Source organism: Pongo abelii, chromosome 9 (genome assembly GCF_028885655.2).
Source record: "Pongo abelii isolate AG06213 chromosome 9, NHGRI_mPonAbe1-v2.0_pri, whole genome shotgun sequence".
NCBI lineage: Eukaryota > Metazoa > Chordata > Mammalia > Primates > Hominidae > Pongo > Pongo abelii.
Window position 1 is genome coordinate 132,311,952 of NC_071994.2, and position 20,944 is coordinate 132,332,895.

The window sequence follows — 20,944 nt, forward strand, 5'->3', positions numbered from 1 at the left end:
CTTGACATATATAAGTAATATATGTTATATATTACTTGACATATATAAGTAATATATGTTATATATTACTTGACATATATATGTCAAGTAATACATGTTATATATTGACATATATATGTCAAGTAATACATGTTATATATTACTTGACATATATATTTAAGTAATACATGTTATATATTACTTGACATATATATTTAAGTAATATATGTTATACATTACTTAACATACAAACATTGATAGGAATAACTATATTCCACAATCATTGGCCTGTGTGTGGGAGATTAATTAATGACAACAATTCTCATCTGAAACCCAAAAAGCTGTACTCTAATGCCACGTAAAAATACATGGTAAGAAAATGAGTGCTGCCAAAGCTGGTGAATTTGGAGTAAGGTCTGCATCTAGTTAACCGTACTGTAGCCATGTTGTTTTCTGGTTTTGATAATGTACTACTATATAGTTATGTTCCAACTGGGAGAAATTGAGTGATGAGTCCAGGCAATCTCTCTGTACTATTTTTGCAACTTCCTCTGAGATCAATTATTTCAAAATCAAAAGTCAAAAAATATAATTGACTGAAAAGATGCTGTGCCATCTAGTGACTGTATAGGAGAGGTCACTTGTTTTTCTCTCATATTTAACAAAATGTTTGGTGGCTATCCCCCTATTTTGGACTAGGATGTATCTTTGCATGGGTGAGAGAGGCAACAAGAGAATTCACTGGAAAAGGAAAGGCTTCATTCTAATCATTCTATCATAAAAACTACTTGAGTGGGGCCGGGCACAGTGGCTCACATTTGTAATCCCAGCACTTTGGGAGGCCGAGGCAGGCGGATCACGAGGTCAGGAGTTTCAGACCAGCCTGGCCAATATGGTGAAACCCTGTCTCTACTAAAAATAAAAAATTAGCCGGGCATGGTGGCACATGCCTGTAATCTCAGCTACTCGGGAGGCTGAGGCAGGAGAATTGCTTGAAACCGGGAGGCGGAGGTTGCAGTGAGCCAAGTCGCGCCATTGCACTCCAGCCTGGGCAACAGCAAGAATCCATCTAAAAAAAAAAAAAAAAGCCAGGCGCAGTGGCTCACGCCTGTAATCCCAGCACTTTGGGAGGCTGAGGAGGGTGGATCACGAAGTCAGGAGATAGAGACCATCCTAGCTAACACAGTGAAACCCGATCTCTACTAAAAATACAAAAAATTAGCCGGGCATGGTGGCGGGCGCCTGTAGTCTCAGCTACTCGGGAGGCTGAGGCAGGAGAATCTCTTGAACCCAGGAGGCGGAGCTTGCAGTGAGCCGAGATCACGCCACTGCACTCCAGCCTGGGCGACACTCCAGCCTGGGCGACAGAGCGAGACTCCGTCTCAAAAAAAAAAAAAAAAAAATTTTACCTGGATGATTCAATCCCTTCACAGTATGTCTGCAAATTCTGCCAGCTCCATGGCTAAAATCTATCCAGAAGCAGATCACTTCTCATCACTTACACAGCTACCATACTGGTCTAAGTTACCATCGCCTCTCACCTGGATCATTTCAACAGCCACTGCCAGCCCCTCTTCTTCTACCTAGCTCTGCCTTTCCTCTTAACACAGCAAGCAAAGTGATCCTTTTAACAAGATAAATTGAACCAAACAAAAACTGCTCAAAGTCTTCCACTGCCTACCCAACTAATTCTGAATAAAAGCCAAAACCCCTACGGTGACCCCCAGGCCCCAGAGAAGATCTGATCCCTCTCCCCCCTTGACCTCATCTCATGTCTTCACCCACTGCTCTAGCCAACCTGGCCTTCCTCCTGACCCTTTACCAAGTCTGACACACATTCAACTCGGTATCATTACACCTGCTAATCCGTCTTTGGAAAGCTCTTCCTCCAGATTACATGCAGATCTCCCCTCCTCATCTCCTTCAGGTCTTTGTTCAAAAGTAGGCTTCTAATGAGCCATTCCCGGACCACCCCACCCTCCCTTGAAAATTATAACCCCACATAAGCCACTTCTCAGCATTTCCTAGTCTTGGCATCCCTTTCTCAGCTTTATTTCTCTTCATAGCCCTTATCTATCATACTATATTGTTTATTTATTTATTTACCTCTGTCCTTCTAGTCACACATGAATACAAACACCAAAATGGTGGAATTTCTGTCTGGTGCTTTCACTGTTTTAGCCATAGCACTTAGTATGCACTCAATAAATTCTTGATCAATTAATGAATGAATATTGGAAATGGCCAAAAGCAGAAAAGCCTCTACTCAGGGCAAGAAAAAGACTGATTAGGGGGCTACTCCCAGCACTGACTAAAGGGCATATGGGTTTAGGAAACATTTTTGGTAACTATAACAAAAACTGTTCATGCTTATAATTATCAATCAAGAACTGTTTTGCAGCATCCATATAAAAGATGCAAATTACTATAAAATACAACATGTGCCAACAAAACCATGCAGGTGGGGAAAAAAGACACAGAAAGTGAAGTATCAAACTCAAAATTTTTTTGAGAGAAATGAATGTGAACTCAGGTGAGCTGAATGCAAATTCAAGTTTGTCAAAGAGTGGCCTAGGGAATCTTCACACAAAAAAATGGCAAGTCAGTCACAGGCGAGGGAAGAGGGAAGCCCAGAGTATCTTGGGAAGAGAGTAAGGAAACACGTTAGTGAAGCTGAATATAGGTAAGAAATGGGGGAAAAAAATGGGTGCAAAGATAAGTTAGTTCCACTATTTGTGAAACACCTTAAATTCTACACTGAAAATTTTCTATCTAATTCTGGCATAGAGGGAGGAATTCACCCAAATATTCTGAAGATAAGAGTTACATGATGAAAGTTATACTCTAAAATTTTAATTTGATAGTAAATACTAGGATGGATTAATTCAACAGGCATTAGTTGTGTAACCACTACACACACAGCCTGGGGAAGAGATGAAGATGAATGACATGTTTCTCACTTATGAAGAAAATACAATTTAGTGAATATGTGAAATAACTGCTATTAAATTTGCACTAGTGGTGGAGAGGAGATGGGATTAGGGAGAGGTGGGTCAGGGAAGCTTTCATGGAAGACGTGGATTCTGGCCTGAGTCTTGAAATATAAGGAGGATTTCAACTGGCCAAAATGGGGAAGCCATTTCAGGGTGCAGGAACAGCAGGAGCAAAGTGAAAGCTATGAAGCCACATGTCATGTTCAGAAAACAGGGAGATTCCAGTCAAGTACATAGGGAGAAATACTATACTAAGAAAATGGAAAAGAATGACTGGAAATGCTACAATATAAGAGAGTTTGGGGATATTTTTTATGCATAGTGAGGAAAAATTAAAAGATTTTTTTAAATTAAAATGGCATTAGGAAGGGATGATGACTGAAAACAAAATTAGCAAATTAAGTAGGTTCCTATACTCTTTAACCTCAATTTAGCTCAACTTTGGCCTAATTTCTGTTCTGTTTATATAGGCCTTATAAAAATGCAAACACATTTTATTTACTCCTATTGTAGTAAAAGCAAAAGGAATTAAATTTTTGTTTTGACAGAGAGAACAAAAATCTTTATGTCTATTCAATGTTCTACAGTGGGCAGAATTCTGGGTTTTGTATTAACTAACTGCACACAAGTTAGTTAACCCACGTCAAGTGCATGGCACAGGGCCTGGTGCACAGTCGGGGCTATGTAAGTGCTGGCTGTGATTACTATTAGGTGTCAGGAGATTTCAGTAAATCCTAGTTGTGAAGCCTCAGGCAAGTGTCTTTTTTTAAAATTATTATTATTATACTTAAAGTTTTAGGGTACATGTGCAAATGTGCAGGTTAGTTACATATGTATACATGTGTCAGGCAAGTGTCTTAAGCTTCCAGTTGCTCCATTTGTTAAAAAAGGGTAGGGGCCGGGAGCAGTGGCTCACGCCTGTAATCCCAGCACTTTGGGAGGCCGAGACGGGTGGATCATGAGGTCAGGAGATAGAGACCATCCTGGCTAACACGGTGAAACCCCGTCTCTACTAAAAATACAAAAAATTAGCTGGGCGTGGTGGCAGGCGCCCGTAGTCCCAGCTACTCGGGAGGCTGAGGCAGGAGAATGGCGTGAACCCAGGAGGCGGAGCTTGCAGTGAGCCGAGATCGCGCCACTGCACTCCAGCCTGGGGGACAGAGCAAGACTCCGTTTCAAAAAAAAAAGGGTAGGAAGGGGAGGGATGGAAATACATTCCCTATCCCTAGCAAGCTCACAGGGTTGTGACCAGATTCATGTCCAGTTTAAACAATGGAAATGTAAGTATTCATAAAGCCTAAAGCACTTTATAAATACATAGTATTATAAATTTTCTATTTTCCCCTGATACAGAGTGAGAAAATATTATCTTGATCTATCCTTTGCAATGTATTTGGCGAGAAAGCTTCCCAAGGCACTTTAGCATTTTAGTACTCCTTTGACTCTTACATCAGGACCTCTGAAGGTAGGGATTTTAACAATCTGATTCTTAACACACTTAAGCATTTGTTTAATGGGAAGCAATATTCATATTCGGCGCAACACTCCAAATAGAGTAAGTAAAAACCTGGACCTCTTTTAGTTGACATATAAATGTGTGGTCACTTCTTACTAAAGTGACTTGCAAAGAAACATGGCTACAAAAGAGCAAAAAGTGTTGGAAACTGAAAAAAGAAAGAAAACAGAAACAATCCAGGAGCAAGCAAGTGAAAATTTAAAACAAAACAACTGGAATTGTTTTGTTTTACTGAAAGTAAAATAAAATAAAAAGCAAGATACTAGAGGACTGGTTTCCTAAAACAACACTACAAATAAAAGCCCGGCTGGTCCAAAGGTACTGAGTCATCTCAATTGATTGTACCCACGTCAGTTACAGATCTATTTCCCTGTTCTACTCTTTTCTGTCTTCTCACACATGCACTTAACTAGTCTTAAAGAAAAAAAAAAAAGGTCTCAGCTTTAATGTATATCTGTTAACAAAAAAAAGTGATCTTCAAATAAAACAGAAATTTGTGATGCAAATTCTTAGACCATTCAAAGAAGCTCCTTCCCCATCATGGTTCTGTGAAAACTACTGTCATGAATTTGTTTTGTTCACGTACTCTGATATAGTTTAGGTATTTGTCCCCACTCAAATCTCATGTTCAACTGTAATCCCCAATGCTGGAGGTGGGGCCTAGCAGGAGGTGTTTTGGTCACAGGGGCAGATCCCTCATTGCTTGGAGCTGTCCTTGCATAGTGAATACTTGTGAGATCTGGTTGTATAAGTATGTGGCACTCTCTGCCACTCTCTCTTGCTCCTACTCCTGCCGTGTGAGGTGCCTGCTCCCACTTCGCTTTCCACCATAAGTAAAAGCTCCCTGAGGCCTTCCTAGAAGCCGAGCAGATGCCAGTGCCATGCTTCCTGTACAGCCTGCAGAACTGTGAGCCAATTAAACCTCTTTTCTTTATAAATTACCCAATCTCAGGTATTTCTTTACAGCAACGCTAGAATAGACTAACATAACTGTGATATGTTGGCATGTAGATTTATATCAATAAATGGTATCTTATATAAGTATCTATATAAATTAAATATAGTTTCTGATACTCATGAATTTAAATAACATAGTAAATAAACATAAATCAATAAATAACAGTTGACATTCACTAAGTATCCAGGGGTCTTAAGTACCTTATCCCTAATCTTTGAAATAATAATCTTGCCTCACTTTTTAGATATGGAAATTGAAAATCAGAAAAGCCAAATGATATATACCCAGATAGTAAAATGTGGCATAGGGATTGAACCCAAGGTTGCCTGAGCTTTTGTCCCTTTAACCCTGCTGCTTTTCACACAGGTATATAAATTTAACATCTGCATTAAATCTAGTGTCACTAGTATCCATTTTATGGGGTAGATGCATTAAGAAGGATCTTGGAAATTACCTATTTGGGCAGGGTAGAGTTAACAGGAGATTACAATCTATTTCTTCATATTCTACAAAATAATATATGCTCATTGTGATATGGACAGGAGAAAGGGAAACACTGCGTAGAAGAGGGTGGTCCCTGGCAAGGGCCACACCCTCAAGCCTGGACCTATGGCCCAAAGTGAGAACATGCATTCCTGTTTCCCATCCCCACAATTGTTGCCTTTTCCAAAACCACCTTGGCCTGCCCCGCCCCCCATCCTGTGCCCATAAAAACCCCAGGCCCTACTAGCAGAGCGGTAGAGCGGCAGAGAAGAGAAGCAGCCGGACGTTTGAGAGAAGCAGCCTGACTTCAGAGGGATGGCTTGACGGCAGAACTTCAGAGGAAAGTTCAGCTGGGCATGGCCGAACTCCAGGGGAAGACCACCTTTCCACTCCATCCCCTTTCCAGCTCCCCATCCCTCTGAGAGCCACTTCTACTGCTCAATAAAATCCTCCACATTCACCACCCTTCAATTCATTTGCGTGTCCTGACTTTTCCTGGACCCCAGACAAGGACTTGGATACAGGTGCAAGAGGCTATCACACTGACCCCCCACTGAGTTGTTTAACGTTAAAGCCACCCATGGACAGCAAAGCTAAAAGAACACATGGTAACACATGCCCGCTGGGGCTCCAGGGGTCGTGGATAACCTCTAGATGCTGCCATGGGCCTGCACAGAGTTCTGCTCCTACCAGTTGCCCAGAGGTGCTCATCCTGGCCTCTGCACCCACTCACCTGCATGCTCCCCCTGACCTTTGAGTCCTGCGAAGGGGCCAAGGGAACGAACCCATTTCAATTATAAAAAAATTAAATAATACTGAAGCAAATGGAGAAAAAATGAAATGTTTCTTACTGTTTCCATAATCCCATTCCCCTTTCCAGTTACGTATGTAGCCTTCTAGATCCTCTTTCTATGAATTTACAATGGGATTTTACTGTTCTGTGATTTGCCTTTTCATTTAACAACGTATCAGAGAAAAAATTCCCTGGTTTAGTACATAGGCTTCTACCTACTTTGTGGTGGATGCAAAGTATTTTACAGTACAAAAGTACCAAAAGTATTTTTTGAAAATATGATTTCCAACATTTGTGTATTAAACCAATGCTGCAAAGAATATTCATCTGGATGGGAAAAATATTTTTTTAAAAATGCAAAGTGACCAATTCAAAAATAGCAAGAGACTTAAATAGGCATTAATCCAAAGAAAATATACAATGGGCAATAAGCACACAAAAAGATGCTCAACATCATGACATTTCTGTATAATTCCCACCTGGATCAAGAGAACATTACCAGTACTCCAGAATCCTCTCTCCTGCCCATCCCACTCACTGACCTTCTCTTTCCTCTCCAAAGGTAGCTGCTATCCTGATTTCTAATACCACAGAGCAGTCTTGAACTCTTAGGATTTTGAACTCTCTATATGTATACATCAAACTTTACAGTGTAAGTGTGTATATCAGGACTTTCAATACTATTTTTTTGTGAGATTCAATCATGTTGTTGCAAATAGTTTTAACTCATTCATTTTTACTGGTGTAGGGGAATTTACTGTATATATCTTCATTTATTCATTCCACCATGTATACACCCATAAGTTTCACCAGTTTTTAACAAATGGAAATAAAGCTGCTATCAACATTTCTACGCATGTGTCTTAGTCTGTGTACATGAATCTCTATATACATTTAAAAGTGGAACTGCTGGGTTACAGTTGTGTATCAACTTCAATAGATAATGCCAATGATTGTCCCAAATTAATACTCCCACCATCAGCATACGAGAATTCCTATTAATCTATATTCTTGCCAACCTTAGATATTGTTACCCTTAAATGTTAATTATTCTGGTAAGTATGTGCTGAAGAGTCAATAAGGCTTCGATCTGCATTTTCCTCAAGACCCTTTACAACTCCTTCGTCAGATACGCATTCTGCAAATATCTTCCCACACTGTGATTTGCCCTTTCACTATCTTAATGGCATATTATGATAAAGTTCTTTCTTTTAATTGTTTAATTATTAAGCTTTTCAGTTATAATTAATACTATGTCTAAAGCCAAGGTCATAAAGATATTCTACAGTATTATCTTCTAAAAGTTTTATTGTTTCGTCTTTCACATACAGATTTGTAATTCTCCTGGAATGGATTTTTGTGTATGGGGTTAAATAAGGATAAGGCTTCTCTTTTTTTATATTCAGATGTCCAGTTGACTCAGTACTCTATTGAAATGGTTGTTCTTTTGAAACTGCCCTCCAATGCCACCTTTGTCATAAATCAAGTATCTATATAGACACAGGTTTGTTTCTGGACTCTATTCTGTTCCATTGATCTATTGGTCTATCTGTACATCTATAGCAATGTCTTAATTAGTGAAGCTTTCACAATATATCTTGACATCTATTACAATAAGTTTCCCACTTTTTTGCTCTTCTAAATCATCTTGGGTATTCTTGGCTCTGTATTTCCATATACATTTTAGAATCAGTCGTCAATTTCTACAAAGATTCCAACTCAAAGCTTGGGGCATTTTTCAGCAGCTCTGTCTTGATGGGTTCTGACCTCCAATTTTTGTTCCCCTAGCACTATGATGACCTCCTCTACTCCATCAGCAGATATCCTAGGGGAATAATGTCTCCATATGCAGGGGTCACTCTTCAGATTTCCTTCTGCTTCATCTCAGCACAATAATTGCTTACAGTTTTATTAACTCTCTAATGCTTCAAAGATATGTTTCTATACTTCTGTCAAAATTTTTTAACTGTCCTCAGAGGGAAGGTTGTCTAAATCACTAGTCTTTTATTTCCAGAAGTTAATGCCTCAAAATAAGCTCTGCTTGCTTTTCTTCTCTGTTCTCCATTTCTCCCACTCTTTCCCTCTTCTCTCTTCTATCCCCCATCCCTCCTCTTTCTTTCTTTCTGGTGGAAAAGGTGGATGATGCAAAAAGATGGGGAATTTCAGCATAGCAGTTATTGTAAAAAGACCATTTAGCTTTATGTGAGAAAAGAAAAACACGAGAATTGAAGAATGTGTTAGGTGGGCTTAAGAGAAGACTGACTATACATAGCAGAGTGAAGAATCGCTGAACTTGATGATAGGACAGTAGAAAGTATCCAAACTGAAAACAAAAAAAAAAAGGGAGAAAAAGAAAACAGGAGATTGTGCCACTGCACTCCAGCCTGGGAGATACAGCAAGACTGTCTCAAAAAAAAAAAAAAAGAAAAGAAAAGAAAGAAAGAAAGAAAAAGAAAACAGAGTAAAAAAAAAAAGAAAAAACAGAGTCCAAGATTTGTGAGACAATATCAAATAATGTAACTGATATGTAAAGGAGAGGAGAAAGAGAATTCGGAAGAAGAAATATCTGAAGAGAGAATAGCTATGAACATAAAGCCTTCAAGAAAAGTGTCAGTAAATAGCTCCTCAATGACTTGCAAGCAAAACAAACACAAAGAAAAACATGTGCTTCCCCTTCCACCTTTCCCCACCTAGACCTCATCTTCCACTATATCATGCCCTATGGTGACTGAACAAAATGACAATTTCTTACAGACAAGCTTCCACCTTTTTTGTTTCCTCTTCTCTCTCTCTCTCTCTCTCTCTCTCAAACTCTTACCTTCTTTTTCCTAAGGTACCATGGATACTTTCTATCTTGGTCAGGATATGGTGATTAATTTTATTTCTGTATACACAAATAATTGAACATATTAAGAACATTTAAGAACAGATTCAAAGAGAATATTTTTCCTGTGTTACCCTTGTTGTGTAATAGTATAGGGAACTTTAAATTTTCAGTCTCAAACTATAGCTGTATCTTTCAGATTTGGCATCTAACAGTGACAGATGGCAATGTTAAAAATAAATAGAACATTCAAGTTGTTTATACCGTAGGCAAAGACAGTTTTAAAGTGTGAAACAAGCCCAAGGCTGACAGAATTCACATCATCCTTTTCAAAATGTATTAAGAATGCACATTTTGGCTGGGCACAGTGACTCATGCCTGTAATCCCAGCACTTTGGGAAGCCAAGGCAGGCGGATCACTTGAGGTCAGAAGTTCGAGATCAGCTGGTCAACATGAAACCTCACCTCTACTAAAAATATGAAAATTAGCAGGGTGTGGGAGCATATGCCTGTAATCCCAGCTACTCAGGAGGCAGAGGCAGGAGAATTGCTTGAACCTGGGAGGCGGAGGTTGCAATGAGCCGAGATCACACCACCGCACTCCAGCCTGGGTGACAGAGCAAGACTCCGTCAAAAAAAGAAAAAAAAAAAGCACATTTCCTTATGCCAACTCTGCAATGCTGCTCACAAAAGACAAAATACTAACTTCTGAAGGTACGCTAGGTTTTTCTTGGTCATTCTTAATTTAGAAATAACAATACTATGCAGGTCTACAAATACAAACCTGTTTTCCAGAACTATCAATAACTGATTAACTTTCCCAATGCTAAATGGTTCTGGAGGTTATCCCTATTTGAAGTGTCACTTCTTCATTCAAAACATGAGAATGGGCCGGGCACGGTGGCTCACACCTGTAATCCCAGCATTTTGGGAGGCTGAGGTGGGCAGATCACCTGAGGTCGGGAGTCTGAGACCAGCCTGACCAACATGGAGAAAACCCGTTTCTATGAAAAATACAAAAACTTAGCCGGGCATGGTGGCGTATGCCTGTAATCCCAGTTACTCAGGAGGCTGAGGCAGGAAAATCACTTGAACCTGGGAGGCGGAGGTTGCAGTGAGCTGAGATCGCGCCATTGCACTCCAGCCTGGGCAACAAGAGCGAAACTCCGTCTCAAAAAAAAAAAAAAAGAAAGAAAGCACTTGATTGATACCAGTACAGTTTATTTTAATGCCAATATTAGGCTAAGTTTTAAAAACTCAATTTATAGTACATCTGAGTCAATACTATCAAAGATGAGACATAATAACTAATATAAGTTAAGCTTACACCACAGAAAGATGGATAAAAATATGTGCAGGAAATTAAATGTTTGATGTTGAATTTTAGTAACTACAAAATTATGACCATAAAAACCCATTATAATCTCAATAGATGAATAAAAGCCTTTGGAAAAATTCCTACACTCTTTTAAACACTTAACACACAAGAAACAGAAGGGAACTTTCTCAACCCTGATAAAGGACATCTATGAAACCCCCACAGCTAATATCCTACTTAATGGTAAAAGACTAGATGCATTCCCCTAAGATCAGGAACAAGACACGGATGCTTGCACTTGAGATTTATATTCAATATTGTATTAGAGGTTCTCACAAGGACCACTGGGCAAGAACAATAAAAAGACATCCAGATTGGAAGGGAAGAAGTAAAAAGTTGCTACTGTAGATACCAAAATCTTGTATATAGAAAATCCCAAGGAATCCACTATGAAACTATTAGAACTAATAAACAGTTCAACAAGGCTTCAAGATATAACATCAACATACAAAAATTATATTCCTATGGACTTGCCATGAACAATAAGAAAATGAAATATTAAAATTCCCGGTACAATAGCACTAAAAAGAATTGAATATATTTATAAAGAAATTCAACAAAAGATATATAAAACTTATACTCTGAAAACTACAAAATATTGAAATAAATTAAAGAATGTCTAAACTGACTGGGCCTAGTGGCTCATGCCTATAATCCCAGCACTTTTGGAGGCTCATGTGGGAGAATCACTTAAGGCCAGGAGTTCAGGACCAGCCTATGCAACATAGTGAGACATTGCTACAAAAAACTAAAAAATTAGCCTGGCACAGTGGCACAGGCCTGTAGTACTAGCTACTCAGGAGGCTGAGGTGGAAAGATGCCTTGAGCCCAGGAGTTTGAGGACTTGTGAACTATGATCACACCATCGCACTCCAGCCTGGGCAACAAAGCAAGACACTGACTCTAAAGAAAAAAAATTAAAAATACAAAAGAATATCTAAATAAATGGAAAAACATCCTATGTTCAGGGATTAGAAGACTTAATACTGTTGATAATATTTCCCAAGTTGATCTACAGGTTCAATATATTCTCTATCAGAATCCCATCCTACTCTGTAGAAACTGACGAGCTGATTCTAAAGCCAAAAGGAATTACAAGGGGCCCAGAAAAGCCAAATCAACCCTTAAAAAGAAGAAAAAAGTAGGAAGACTTACACTTCCCCACTGCAAAACTTACTACAAAACAACAGTAATGAAAACAGGGTAGTACTGGCATAAGAAAAGAAATATAGAGGCTGGGCACAGTGGCTCATGCCTGTAATCCCAGCACTTTGGGAGGCCGAGGTGGGCGGATCACGATGTCAGGAGTTTAAGACCAGCCTGGCCAACATGATGAAACCCCGTCTCTACCAAAAATATAAAAATTAGCCAGGTGTGGTGGCATGCACCTGTAATCCCAGCTACTCAGGAGGCTGAGGCAAGAGAATTGCTTGAACTCAGGAGGCGGAGATTGCAGTGAGCCGAGATCGCACCACTGCACCCCAACCTGGGTGACAGAGCGAGACTCCACCTCAAAAAAACAAACAAAAAAAGGCACATAAATCAATGGAAGAAAACTGGAAATCCAGGAATAAATTTAGGGTCAACTGTGTCTAGGGTCAATTGATTCTTCCAAGGGTATCAAGACAATTCAACAGGAAAGAAATAATCTTTTCAACAAACAGTGCTAGAACAATTGGATAACCTCATGAAGTTAGACTCCTGCCTCATCACCATACACACAAATTAACTTTAAAAACTGGGTCATAGACTAATATGTAACATCTAAAACTATAAACCTCTCAGAAGAAAACACAGGAGTAAATCATGACTGTGGGTTAGCCAAAGCCTTCTTAAATAAGGAATCAAAAGCATAAATGACAAAAGAAACATCAAAAGTAAAAACTTGTATGCATCAATGGATACTACCAAAGAAAGTCAAAGACAAACCACAAAACAGGTGAAAATATTTGTAAATCATTATTATCTGGTAAAGAATTTGTATCTAGAATATATGAGCAACATTTACAACTCACTAAAAAAAACACAAATTACCTAATTAAAAACTGGGCAAAAGTGGGAGGTTGAGGTGGGAGGATCACTTGAAACCAGGAGTTTGAGACCAATCTGGGCAACAAAGCAAGACCTCGTCTCTATAAAAAATTTAAAAATTAGCTGGGTGCAGTGGTGTGCACCTGTAATGTCAGTCATTCAGGAGGCTGAGTCAGAAGGCTCATTTGAGGCCTGGAGTTGAGGGTTGCAGTGAGCTGTGATCACAACATTGCACTGCAGCCTGTGGTGACAGAGAAAGACCCTGTCTTGAAAAAAAAAAAAGGAAAAAGAAAAAAGAAAAAATAATAAGCAAAGGATTTGAATAGACACCCTCCAAAGAAGATGAACACATAACCAATAAGCACATATAAAATGACTAAACATTATTAGCCAAAAACAAAATGCAAGTCAAATCCACGGTGAGATACTACTTCACAACTAAGAAGGCAATAATCAAAAAAATCCAAATAAAAACAAGTGTTGACAAGGATACGGAGCAACTGGAAGTCTCATACACTGCTGGTGGAACTGTAAAATGGTACAGTTACACCAATGGTGCAGCTGGCAGTTCTTCAAAGATTAAATATAGTTACCATATGACCCAGCAATTCCACACCTGGACATATACCCAAGGGAAATTAAAACACATCCACATGTAATATTGTACATGAATATTCAGAGAAGCCAAAAATGGAAACAACTCCAAATGAATAAACAAATAAAATGTGGCATATGCATACAATGAAATGTTATCCAGCTATTTAAAAAGAAGGAATTAAAACAGAAATACTGATCCATGCTACTGCACAGGTGAATCTTGAAAACACTATGCTAAGTAAAAGAAGCCCATCACAAAAGACCACACACTATATGATTCCATTTATACAAAACGTCCAGAATAGGGAAATCAATAAAGACAGAAAGTAGACAAGTGGTTGTTTAGGGCTGGGAGCAGTATGAGAGGAGCAGTGTCCACTAATGGACGTGGGATTTCTTCATGAAGTGATGAAGGTGTTCTAAAATTAACTGTGGAGATGGCTGCACAACTCTGTTACACAATTTAAAGGGTAAATTGCACGATATGCGAATGTTATCTTAATAAAGCTGAGTTTTCAAAAAGTTAAGTTTAAAATAATGCCATATTTTTAAAAAGAATGAAATCTACAGTTACTAACGAAGATTTACCGAACAAGTACCCACTTAGGAGCTTTTTAAAAAAGTTTACCCAAGAAGGATAAAATTGCTTCAAAAAGAACTGAGAATCCTGACTCAAGTAGAACTGCAGAAAACACTGTTTTGAAGCATTTTCTCTACTGAGCAATAAAGTTAGTCTAAAATAAACAAATTCCAATGAGAGAAATGGGAATAATGACTCCCTAGTCTCCTATGAAGAAATAAGCTTTGAAAGGTATTATTAACCTTTACTTAAACACTATTAGCAAAGATTGTTGGATGTAAGCTTTGGGAGCAGAAGTGGGAAAATACCAAAAGAGTAAAGAATAACTGTTTTTTTTTTTCCTTAATTCTTACATACAGGTCCTAAAACTAGAAAATACTATTATAAGGTAAACAGTTCAAATTAATTCTGAGGCCCAGAAATTTTTTCTTCTCCTTTTACTGGGAGGTGGGAAAGGACAGAAGAAATGTAATATAGCTAGGAAAAATAAGTTGGATGACTCCCTCTTCTCTCCAAAGTTTTTTACACTTTGTTTGAATTTTTTTCTAATTGACATCATCAAAAAGTTTCAGATGAGGCATTCTGTTGAATCTTCCCAAAACTAAATCACCTCAATAAAGACCAAAATTCCCATTTTCTTGATTTTTATCCCCTTCAACAATGCTTTATTTGTAATATATTCTACATATTTATGCAGCACTGTAAGTATACTGTATAAGTAATAAGAAATGCTGTTTAAAATAGTTTTGATGTTCATATGCCCTGTTAAAATATACTTACTTTTCATTTATTAATTTCCAGTTAATCCTACAATTTCTATGTTAGTTCTTTAAACCTATTTTTTTAATCATTTTATTCATTAAGTTACAGTGCTATTACGCAACTATAAAAGTAAATAATGACAAAGCTTAATGGAGCAATTGCCTAAAAATTTGAGTGCATGTAAACCTTTTCAAAATGATCAACAGAGATATAAGAATACATTTAAAAATCAAAACCATATAAAATTAAGAATGTAATTATTATGCCAATAAATGCAAAACTAGCAAAACAAGCTAAATATTTGACTGACAGAAAATCTGTGTCTTCAAGCAGTTGATAAAATAACTACACTAGTGAAAAAAGTGTACTCACCTGGTTTTGGCACTGAGTTGGTCACTGACTGGGGAACTTTTTGGTTAATTAACTCAACACAGTGTCCAGGGAAGAGTCCCACCTGATGAAAAGCAACAAAGAAAGGATTCTAAACCAGCAAACAGACCAATATGTGAACACTGCCAACTGAATTCCAGTATTCTACAGTCCCTCCCAAATGATTCTATTATTCCAAGACTCTAAATAACAGATGATGCCAATTACACCAACAAATAATAAAACAATCTGTTGCTATGAGTACATAAAGTTATCTGTTTTATTTGTCCAAATATCTAAGTCTGCTTTTTTCCTTTTAGTTTTTAATTTCCCAATCTTTTTTTACATGAATTAAAATATTTAGTCTGACAATGAGCTATGCATGCAAGCAGGTAAAATTTTATAATTTAATAATGCACTTTACTGAAATCTCAATCCAGTTATGTTGATACCTCTGCTGCCAACTTACGTTTATTGCCTTCTCTATGGGTTTTTTAAATCAACACTAAGCCACAACTCAAACTTTTTGTGAACTTTCTCTTCACTCTCTCCCAGGTTTCAAGAAAAAAAAAAAAAAGACATGACTAAAACAAATGTGCAAAATAATCTCTCATTTAAAATCCTGGTATTCACTGCTTTTAAAAACTAGTAGCGCATGGATAAGAGGGAAAGCAAGAGAGAAGAAAACAGCCAATCTCAGCAGTGTCAACAGACTCTGGCTTTGAGGAACACACCACAGTGACCTAGTAGCAGAACCGCAGGCATTGCTTTTGGCATTGTAACAAGCCGTATTAGGAAAATGCTGAGTTCCAGATCATCCAGAGATACTGTATAGCCAAAAGGATAAATACCAAGATAAACAGCCTGGAAACAAAAGCAAAGAGGAAATCTTTATCAATATTTATAGATGTTTCCTTAGATAAAAATATAAATGGGCTGCCATGCAGCAGATGTTAAAGCTGAAATATGAAAACTACATCACTTTGTATATCCCTCTGTTGACAGACTCTGGGGAAGAATGGAATAGTTTTCCAAGAGTATGATTCATCATCAAGTTCTGAGCTGTATAATTTCCATCTGTGTGAAATTATTTTCACATACTCATTTGCTACATTCTTATTTCAATTTCTAGATCCATATTCTATGGTAGTTCTTAAAATTATGAAGATATAAACCAGTTATCATGAGCTGAAAAGGGGTATTAACAGATTATCAGTTTTTTTGTTTTTTGTTTTTGAGACAGGGTCTCATTCTGTCACCCAGGCTGGAGTGCAGTGGCACAATCTAGGCTCACTGCAGCCTCAATCCCCCAGGCTCAAACAATTCTCGCACCTCAGCCTCCTGAATAGCTGGGACTCTGGGCATGCACCACCTCACCTGGCTAATTTTGTTTATTTTTTGTAGAGATGAGGTATCATTATCAGATTATCAGTTTTGTTCACTAGATGTGAATTTGGGATTCCTATGCACTGCCTTCCAAAATGATGCTTTAGGTATTTGTTTTTTTTTTTTTTTTTTTTTTTAGTGTTCACTCTTGGTATTGTACATTCTATGGATTTTGAAAAATGTGTAATGACATGTATCCAGTATCATAGGATCATACAGAATAGTTTCACTGCCTTAAAAATCCTCTGTGTTCCACATATTCATCCTTCTCTCCCACCAGCACCTGGCAACCACTGATCTTTTTACTGTCTATAAATTTTACCTTTTCTAGAGCGTCCTTTACTTGGAATCATAGTTTGTAGTCTTTTTTTTTTTTTTTTTTTTTAATTTATGAAGTATTTGTTGATCATTCTTGGGTGTTTCTCGGAGAGGGGGATGTGGCAGGGTCATAGGATAATAGTGGAGAGAAGGTCAGGAGATAAACACATGAACAAAGGTCTCTGGTTTTCCTAGGCAGAGGTCCCTGCGGCCTTCTGCAGTGTTTGTGCCCCTGGGTACTTGAGATTAGGGAGTGGTGATGACTCTTAAAGAGCATGCTGCCTTCAAGCATCTGTTTAACAAAGCACATCTTGCACCGCCCTTAATCCATTTAACCCTGAGTTGACACAGCATATGTTTCAGAGAGCATGGGGCTGGGGGAAAGGCCATAGATCAACAGCATCCCAAGGCAGAAGAATTTCTCCCAGTCAGAACAAAATGGAGTCTCCTATGCCCACCCCTTTCTACACAGACACAGCAACAATCTGATCTCTCCTTCCTTTCCCCACACTTCCCCCCCTTCTCTTCAACAAAACCGCCATCGTCCTCATGGCCCGCTCCCGATGGTCGCTGTCTCTTCGGAGCTGTTGGGTACACCTCCCAGACAGGGCGGCCGGGCAGAGGCGCTCCTCACTTCCCAGACAGGGCGGCGGGGCAGAGGCGCTCCTCGCTTCCCAGACGGGGCCGCCCGGGCAGAGGCGCTCCTCTCCTCCCAGACGGGGTGGCAGCCAGGCAGAGGCGCTCCTCGCTTCCCAGACGGGGCAGCCGGGCATAGGTGCTCCTCACTTCCCAGACGGGGCCGCAAGGCAGAGGCGCTCCTCACTTCCTCCCAGACCGGGTGGCAGCCGGGCAGAGGCGCTCCTCACCTCCCAGACGGGGCGGCCGGGCAGAGGCGCTCCTCACTTCCCAGACGGGGCGGCCGAGCAGAGGCGCTCCTCACTTCCCAGACGGTGTGGCGGCTGGGCAGAGGCGCTCCTCCCTTCCCAGATGGGGCGGCCAGGCAGAGGCGCTCCTCACTTCCTCCCAGACGGGGTGGCGGCCGGAGCACCTCTGCCCGGCCGCCCCGTCTGGGATGTGAGGAGCGCCTCTGCCTGGCCACCCCGTCTAGGAAGTGAGGAGCGCCTCTGCCTGGCTGCCACCCCGTCTGGGAGGAATTGAGGAGCGCCTCTGCCCGGCCGCCACCCCGTCTGGGAGGTGAGGAGCGCCTCTGCCCGGCCGCCCCGTCTGGGAGGTGAGGAGCGCCTCTGCCCGGCCGCCACCCCGTCTGGGAGGTGAGGAGCGCCTCTGCCCAGCCGCCCCGTCTGGGAGGTGAGGAGCACCTCTGCCCGGCTGCCACCCCGTCTGGGAGGAAGTGAGGAGCACCTATGCCCGGCTGCCCCGTCTGGGAGACGAGGAGCACCTATGCCCGGCTGCCCCGTCTGGGAAATGAGGAGCACCTCTGCCCGGCCGCTCCGTCTGGGAGGTGAGGAGTGCCTCTGCCTGGCCGCCACCCCGTCTGGGAGGAAGTGAGGAGCGCCTCTGCTCGGCTGCCCCATCTGGGAAGTGAGGAGCACCTCTGCCCGGCCGCCACCCCATATGGGAAGTGAGGAGCGCCTCTGCCTGACCACTCCGTCTGGGAGGTGAGGAGCGCCTCTGCCCGGCCGCCCCGTCTGGGAGGTGAGGAGTGCCTCTGCCCGGCCGTCACCCCGTCTGGGAGGAAGTGAGGAGCACCTCTGCCCGGCTGCCCCGTCTGGGAGATGAGGAGCACCTTGGCCCGGCCGCCCCGTCTGGGAGATGAGGAGCACCTCTGCCCGGCCGCCCCGTCTGGGAGATGAGGAGCACCTCTGCCCGGCTGCCCCGTCTGGGAGATGAGGAGCACCTCTGCCCGGCCGCCCCGTCTGGGAGGTGAGGAGTGCCTCTGCCCGGCTGCCACCCCGTCTGGGAGGTATTTGTTTTATTGGTGAAATTCTTTAATATATTCTACTCAACTTCCTATTTTACTAAACAAGTAGAAATGCTTCCAAGCCTGATTAGAACCAGGTAAGAGTCAACTTAAAAAAATCTTCATTTTTTTTCTTACACAAGTCAGTTATGAGAGGGGATATGGGGCATGGTTAACAGCGTAGCCTCAAGAAAGTGTTCCACCCTCCATAAAAGGGTTTGGAAGACGATTATAAAAGTCTCAGGTGGTAAATTAAACAAATGTATACAAAAATGCATTTGTAAATAATCTTTGTTTTTACAAGTCTTTGCAATAAACTGTCACTTTGGTCTCCAGCAGAGAGAGCTGGAGGAGTGGAGCTTCCAGATGTAGTCTCTGGTGTGAGTCCCAGCAATGGAGACCTTGATGCTATGAGCTCTGGAGACTCTCATGAAGAGGACTTGGGGGGATGAGGAAGTGACTGGGAAACCGCTCATGCCGAGGAGATGGGAGATGCCCTGGAAATAGCTGCTTCATGAACTTAAGCCATGACAGATTTAATGTTAAAAGTCATTCCACAAAGTGGTGTGTTTCAATGCAAAGGCTAGAGAACTGTAAAAAGGTGGTTACCAAGGCTGGGAAGATACAACTATTTCAAGAGTGACTCTGAAAAAGATCCTGATGCCTTGAGGTACCCCTCTGAAATTCAAACAACAATGTACAAATATCTGCCTTGTTTCAGAATTTATGGAATATAAAATTCATGTTTCTAAAAGAGCTTACCTGCAGCTGGTTTCCACATCTGAAATTATAGTGCTCTCCAAGTCACATAGCTGGAAATTAAATGTTCAAGTTCTACCTTGGCCCCAGTTTAATGTTTGGTGCTCTCTGGATTGAGTTGAATTATGTTCAGGCTTTGCAATTTCACTTGTGGTAAAGGCTCTAACATTTTCTCTTTCTATGCACATTTTATTTATTTTTTATTTTTTATTTTTTTGCACGACAGTTTTGTTCTTGTTGTCCAGTCTGGAGTGCAACGACGCGACCTCGGCTCACTGTAACCTCCGCCTCCCAGGTTCAAACGATTCTCCTGCCTCAGCCTCCCAAGTAACTGGGATTATACGCATGCGCCACCATGCCCGGCTAATTTTTTGTATTTTTAGTAGAGATGGGGTTTCTCCATGTTGGTCAGGCTGGTCATGAACTCCCAACCTCAGGTGATCCACTCGTCTTGGCCTCCCAAAGTGCTGGGATTACAGGCGTGAGTCACCACATCCGGACTCTATGCAAATTTCTTGAAGGAGAATTGCTTGCATATTTCTTCTCTGCCTTCACAGAAGACAGAGTTTCTTTCAAATTTAACTGAGGCATCAGTTGCTCTTTGGCTATGTTTCTTACCATGATTATTAACAATGTTTGTGGCTTGGGTTTGCAAACTGTATTGTTTGTTGCACTGATCTTCCCATATAGTAATTTTTAGTTTCTGAAAAAAATTAACCCTCATCTGAAATTAACATATAAGTTTTTTTAACTAGTCTCAGATTTTAAAACTTGTAATAAAGTGGAAACTCATTGGTTTTTCTTGCCCTTTCGAACTCTTGTAATTGAGTTTTTATCATATTTTATATTAAAGGGTTTTATATTAAACAAGTTTTCATCATGTTTTATATATAAAGCTAACACATGGCTACAAAAAAGAAGTATCTGGGTTCAATCTTAAGTCTGCCACTCACTAGATTAGGTTTGTAACTTAGCCTATTTGTGTTTTAGTTTCTTCGTCTAAACATGGTAATAATAATGCCTGTCTCATAAGGGTTGTTATGAGAATTAAATGGGCTAGTATAAATAAAATGCATAGCGTAAAATGCATTGATTTGTTAACTAATGGTCTAGTAACAACATGACCTATTAACTACGGCAGCCTGTTTCATATGTTATTCTTTCTGCAGCCGTGGCAATTTCTAAAGCTTTAACCCATTTATGGCAGAGGTTGCAAAATTTTTTTGTGAAAAATCAGAACTTGGTGATGACTTGAGCAGTAGCATATAAATAACTCCTACAAGCTTAGTGTTCCAAT

The 20,944-nt window shown here is 40.4% G+C and overlaps 1 protein-coding gene across 15 annotated transcripts in view; it reads right to left on the reverse strand.

The window, feature by feature from the left end:
- The window catches only part of ARHGAP32 (Rho GTPase activating protein 32), a 316,742-nt gene that overhangs the window by 61,815 nt on the left and 233,983 nt on the right, over positions 1–20,944 (reverse strand). For 14 of the 15 annotated variants that reach the window (XM_054525425.2, XM_054525429.2, XM_024255528.3 and 11 more), the window contains one exon: positions 15,267–15,348. The exons of the other annotated variant lie outside the window; for it this stretch is intronic. In XM_054525425.2, the coding sequence (XP_054381400.1) occupies positions 15,267–15,348 (82 nt within the window). The remainder of the gene's footprint in view (positions 1–15,266; positions 15,349–20,944) is intronic. 15 annotated transcript variants of the gene reach the window in all.